Source organism: Zophobas morio, unplaced genomic scaffold (assembly GCF_036711695.1).
Source record: "Zophobas morio isolate AGI-343-1 ecotype UQ-CSIRO unplaced genomic scaffold, CSIRO_AGI_Zmor_V1 ptg000113l, whole genome shotgun sequence".
Classification (NCBI taxonomy): Eukaryota; Metazoa; Arthropoda; class Insecta; order Coleoptera; family Tenebrionidae; genus Zophobas; species Zophobas morio.
In genome coordinates, this window is record NW_026972218.1 from 116042 (window position 1) to 122041 (window position 6000).

Here is a 6000-nt window from a genome sequence, read left to right on the forward strand (position 1 = left end):
GTCAACCGCTGAGGTACGGACAATAATTTTTAATGCCAGCGTAATGGTTGACGCATATACAACAAGGTTTTAAACAAAAGATTAAGAAGGGGCCTTTTCCCCTCTGGGTGAGGAGCTCATAATCGGGGCCTGGCCGGCAGTGGTGCTGGCTAAATTCTCCAGATGGCCTCGTGGCTTGTGCCTAAGCTGCCTCTCCCGGTGGTGATTTTTAGCAGTTTTCCATCACACTAGGTCAGATGGTGGGAGCCCTGGCCCGATATTTTCGCTTTTTCAGTCCTTCGGGGCAGGCATTATAGCTCGTCAAAGAGCGTACACTGGTGTTCACTCGTGCCCCCATCCCGTGCAGAAGAGGGGAATTCAGATTAAGCGGCCAAAGGTCTTAGAAAGAAGACCAACTGGGGTACGCCAATGCTAAAAAAAAAGAGAAATTTAATGTATTATATTAAAAAGAAATATTCACTCAATATCCAATCAACAATGATTTATGAACTAATTTAATATTTTATTTATTGATATTTTAAACCTAAAAAGACCGTATCGGTTAATCTTTTTATCCCTCTTTGTCTCTGAATTTTGTTTTTTAATTTATTTCTCTATTATTAACTTTAATTTGAATATATACAAATTTTTATTTTTGTTCCTATCGTTCTTATTATTTTTTTTTCTAATTCTAATAATATAACTGCAAGGTAAAGACAATTATTTGGAAGGAATTAAATTTAAGCCTCTTTCACTTTTAAGACTTTATTGCCTAGAACTAAGAAATATATTCGGAATATTTTTTTAAAAAATAATATAACTGCAACCTTGCGCTTACACTTTTTACAAAAGTTTTAAAGCTAGGTTACCAACGATAATTTTCATCGAGAACAAGGAATAGCTTATCTGGTGTGCATTATGCTTGAACACCTTCAGTAACTACTAGCTATTTTTTTTATTCATTATGTGAAAATTCAAAAGGTATATATAACTATACATCTTCTGCTCACAATTTAAAGGAAATTTACAGCGTTCACAATCCACAAAAGCTACATTTCGTTGTCTACAAAACAAAAATAATTTCATCACTGTAACGTTGCACCAATTAAGTCGTACTATCGGTTACAAAGAACTCGCTCAATTATTCCCAAAGCTGTGGTAAAAAGGTTACAGAAACACGGTTATGCACAAATAAAAAGTAAACTTGTTAATTTTTTTAAAGAAAAGAAAAAACTTTTATAGTAGACTAAAAAACTACGTAAGTGACTGCAAGAATACTTTTTTTTTACCCAAAAACACCACAAAATTACGCAAAAAAAGTATGACATCCGACGAGATCATAAGCATTACTCTGGGTTGACATTTATGATAAAATGATTTCATTGTTTTAGATACAAAGCATACTACAAAAGAGTACCGCTTAGTGATCAACTGAACACGATTGAAGATACGCACAATCCTTTCAGGTGCATCTACATTCAAGACCAGTTCATAAAAATGCAACAACACTGCCCGCCTGGCCGCAACCCTTGGCTTAAGGAATGTATTATATGGCGGTGTGGACTTTAATATCGATATATGCGCTCAAATATTTTTCTCATTGTTACTTGTTTTAATAGGTTGCGCGAAGTAAAAAAAAAAAAAAAAATTAAGAGTTTTTCGTTTCTTTTGTAGTTACTTTAGTTTTTTAAAGTTATTTATTATATCTGCTATCCGTTATACAACTTTTCCAACTTATAACTTTTTAATTCATACAAAAAAAAGCTCTTTTTTTAATCTTCACCCCCAAAATGTTTCCTCAGGAGCAGCCAGACAGGTCGTTTTTCATTACTCACACTCTCTTTATTTTATTTTCTAAATATAAATATGTCAAACTGCATATATATTAATTATTAACACCAGATCTGGAAGTAGGTGCCCCTTCCGCGGATGGGACTTTTACTTTCCCACAACTGGTCTTTATGTTTATATCTCATAACGTTTCTATAAAATTTATGGAACTGCTTGCACTGTTTAACACAAATTACAGCAAATTATAAAAAAATTTGGAGAAAGTTTATAATTTTGTTTTGCCTTCTTTATATTATTGACCTTTTTCTGGTGAAGAGTATTCTGATCTTTTACCTCAAGTTACTCTCATCCGCTCTTATATACAATTTTTTAAAGAGTGTGACGTTTGTGTAAGTTTTATACATGTTTGCGCTACTTTATATTTATTTTCTAAATAAATAAAGCGCTATAGGGAGAGTTTAGAAGACTCTGTTCTAATTGTTTTTGAAGAACTTTTAGGATGCAAACATCCAAACGGTTTAGTTCTAAAAATCTAAAGATTGTTATTTTCTCAGCTAGTTACTATTGTTATAATATTGATATAAAGTAAATAAAAATAAAATAATAGTAACTTTAGTAATAAATAAAACGGTAATAATACTTATAAACTACTACTTATCAATTTAGGTATTAAATAAAATTAATAATAGCGCCTAAGCCTACGGATATTCGAGACCATCCAGCACTTATTATACCCTCTCTAGGCCTCGCTTTATATGAGGTAAACATACTCCTACACTAATATTAATATTTATTTTTTTCTGTAGTTAGAAAGTACCAAACAAGTTAACTTTCCTCATATAAATTTGCGCCTTGTGGGTTACGAGCCCTTAACAAAGTTTCGGGATCTGAAATCGAACATGATAGGTCCACCAGCTTCTACCGTTGCACTCCCGCTTCTGATAAGCATGCCCATACCGCCGAACTTTTCCTTAAGGAAAGTTCATTTCTCTCAAAGGCACGGTGGTCCGGATCGGATCGGTTCGGCCCCTTGTTCAAAAAATGGCATTTCTGTGCACTTCCTGCGAGACGACGCAAGTTCTGACTTTATCTGAAGGGAAGTACGATGTCCCGAGAAGTTGTTATATGGAAAGCTCCTCCCGGTTGCCGTCGTAACATTAGCGTTTCTCTTAGGATGCCGCGGGTACCAGTGCCGCTCCAGAAACTTTACGCCACTACACACTTCTGGGGATGTGCAGACCATTGACTCTCAAATAATAAAGTACCTCGTCTCTTTCCGTTCATTTATCACAGAAACGTCACCACAACGTCTAGAATCCAAGAGATTTTACAGAGCGAGGGCGATGACAATGGCCGTATCCCGCGCACTCTGGAGTGCGAGCTTACTTCCGACCTCGTTGGGTCGTGCATACCCGTGAGCCTTACCTTCACGCTATAATAGTGAAACGCCATAACTTTTTGAGTAACAGGGCGACGTCGTTGCCGTTAGCGGCGAGGTTAAGGTCATCAGTTCTAACGAAGGAAAGGGAAAAGGAAAGCAGAATACCTTTCTGATCTATTTATCGGTCAATGCCGTGGAGAAGACCGCGTGCATTGGGGAAGGTAGATCTCGTGGCTTTGGTGTCTAATAACTTGATAGCTAAGAACATGTGACGTAGACGGCCTGGCAGATTTCACTAAAGCGGATATGTACGCCATCTCAGAAATCCAAGAGCAGCCTGACGTTCCTCTGAATTTTTATACACTTCCCGTCTTCGTTACCGCCTTTGTTTGTATTTGAAGGTCTTTCGCTTGATCGTGCACTCGCTCTGCCCAGCTATTTACGGACATGAGCTGGTCAAAGCAGGATTGGTTCTCTCTTTATTTTCCTCCGACCAGAAATATGCGGATGATGCTAATAAAATTGCAGGTCCGCTTTTCCACCTGTTTCTTTTATTCTTCTATCATTCCCTCCCTCTTTCAGTGCGAGGCGACCCGCACGTTCTAGTAGTTGGGGACCCTGGCTTGGGAAAAAGTCAGCTACTCCGCGCTGTGGCCAATGTCTCCCCCCGCGGCATGTTAAGCTCTTTATAACTGACCTTTTAACTGTTGTAGTCACTGTATTTCAGTTATGTTTGCGGTAATACGGCGAGCGCAGCGGGGCTAACTGTGACTCTTGTGCGGGAGCCCGGCTCCAGCGAGTATGCTCTGGAAGCGGGCGCTCTTGTTCTTGCGGATCAAGGCAAAAGTTATATTTCAGCAAATATTCATGTAAACTATACTGATACTTTCAGGCATCTGTTGCATTGACGAATTCGACAAAATGGGCCACGAGCACGAGTCTTTACTGGAAGCCATGGAACTCCAGAGCGTGAGCATTGCCAAGGCCGGTGCGCCTTCCTTACTTCCGTGCTTTTGTTTTCCTTGATAAGGTTATAGACACCCTTAACTCTATCAAACGGAGCAGGGATTGTTAGCACATTGCCAGCGCGCGCGTCTCTCGTGGCCGCCGCTAATCCTGCAGGGGGACATTACGATAAAGTCTTTGTCCCTACTGGCGCCTTCTTAAGATACGACTTACTTTTTCTTAGCGAAAGACGGTCTCTGAGAATCTGAAGATGTCTAGCGCGTTGCTTTCTCGTTTTGATCTTATTTTCATTCTTCTGGATAAACCAAACGAGCAAATGGACCAAGTGGGACTTGCGACTAGAATTGTTTTCTTTTGTTATACTGGTTGTTACTAAAGCTTCTCTCGGAGCACGTTATGTCCTTGCACAGAAACAAGAGTAGTTCGTATGTTGCCCGAAGCAAACGACCGTTCCAGGAAGGAGAAATATTCCCGCAGTTCCTATCTTTACAATGATATAATGACAAGCTTCTCACCGTCCCTTTTTTTTCCAATAGAGTCAGTTTGTTGCGTCGCTTCTCGCTCCATGACCATGAAGTGGTTGATCATATCCCGAGTATTCTCTCTTACTACTATTCCTTCTCCATTCTTCTTTTCTTAAACATACCACTGCTCTGCTTCTTCTCTGTAAATGTATAAAGAAATTTCTTTTTATTGCAGGCTCGATTCTACGGAAATATATACTGTATGCTCGTAACTATTGTCACCCACGCTTATCACGGAGGCTCAAAAAGAAATTCAGGTGAAATACTGTTTTGAACACGTGACTGCTCTTTTACTATTTTCAAGTTTCCTCTTTTTTGAATTACTTCTCTTATATTCGAGCTCTTCTGCATGCTTGATTTATCTCGTTAACGGGCTTTTTAATAAAGGAATACTACTTAAAACTGCGCCAGAATTGCCCACCGCTTGGCGGTGCTCCCATCACTACCCGCCAATTGGAATCAGTGAGAAACACGCACCTATAATAGACTTACGTCCGCTATACTAGCTTTGCTTTAGCTGATTCGTCTTGCAGAGGCTCGTTCCCGCGTGGAACTTCGGGAAACTGTTACCTATCAGGACGCGCGTGACATTATCGAGGTCGCCTTATTCCGAAAGCTTCCGTGCTTAGCATTGGTTGGGTGACGCTAAGTAGATTATGGACCATACCTTGTTGAATTCCTGCGAACGCGAGCTCAACTACGGATTCACGTGCTCTCCATTTCCAATGGCTGGCACGGGCCCTCAGAAAAACAAGCAGAAGGCCAAAAGGCACAGTTCCTCTGAACCACTTGGCGTATGTGGCCCGATTTTTTTGTTTGCTGATTAGATTTATAGCGGAGCTAAGTCGTCAGGCTAAGGAGAATCTGAACTCGCTATTTACGTTAGAGCAACTCAAGCAGACGGCAGGTAAGTAACGATTCTGTCGTTTGCGTAAGCCTTTCCGCTATGCGCTTTGGCTTTCGTAGGCTCTTTATCTCTGCACTTGGAAGGCTTCGAAGAGTTTGTCGGGCACCTGAACCAGGAGGGATATCTACTTAAGAAGGGGCCGCACATATATCAGCTGCAGACTGTATGACGAGTCCACACGCTTTTTTTCCTTTGAGTCTCGCTTCAAACGCACGAACTATATTTTTAATAAATGCAGCGGTTATATAGGGTAATTGCTGGTTTACATAGTTACAATACTCCAAAACCAATTCAGCGAGCTCAGTTGTTGACTTGGTTGGCAAATTTTTCATTTTATAAAGTAGTAGCTGTAGCCACATAAGGTTTCTCCCAGCACAAAGCCAGTGTACCTGTGGGTTTTTTTAGTAAGGCAACAAATATATGTCACTGGCATACGTCTTTGTAATCTACTG

The 6000-nt window shown here is 39.9% G+C and overlaps 1 protein-coding gene across 1 annotated transcript; it reads left to right on the forward strand.

Annotated features, from left to right (window-relative positions):
- Positions 1-1547: 1547 nt before the first annotated feature.
- Positions 1548-5793, forward strand: LOC135144919 (DNA helicase MCM8-like). Its single transcript, XM_064077048.1, has 26 exons — positions 1548-1598; positions 1744-1795; positions 1882-1934; positions 2086-2159; positions 2214-2286; positions 2460-2530; positions 2577-2676; positions 2747-2887; positions 2944-3031; positions 3085-3184; positions 3240-3372; positions 3429-3493; positions 3553-3679; positions 3734-3827; positions 3879-3991; positions 4044-4139; positions 4217-4290; positions 4341-4442; positions 4496-4593; positions 4654-4712; positions 4817-4898; positions 5029-5103; positions 5159-5239; positions 5295-5410; positions 5469-5548; positions 5608-5793. The coding sequence occupies exons 2-22, from the start codon at positions 1770-1772 to the stop codon at positions 5039-5041; spliced, it is 1782 nt and encodes a 593-aa protein (XP_063933118.1). The 5' UTR covers positions 1548-1598; positions 1744-1769; the 3' UTR covers positions 5042-5103; positions 5159-5239; positions 5295-5410; positions 5469-5548; positions 5608-5793.
- The last annotated feature ends 207 nt before the right edge of the window (positions 5794-6000 follow it).

Excerpts from the sequence above, each read along its gene's own strand:
- LOC135144919 (XM_064077048.1), top strand. The coding sequence starts at position 1,770 with ATGTTTCCTCAGGAGCAGCCAGACAG. Across the intron at positions 4,291-4,340 it reads CAGGGGGACATTACGATAAA|CGAAAGACGGTCTCTGAGAA; the intron begins GTCTTTGTCCCT and ends ACTTTTTCTTAG. Across the intron at positions 4,594-4,653 it reads GAAGGAGAAATATTCCCGCA|AGTCAGTTTGTTGCGTCGCT; the intron begins GTTCCTATCTTT and ends TTTTTCCAATAG.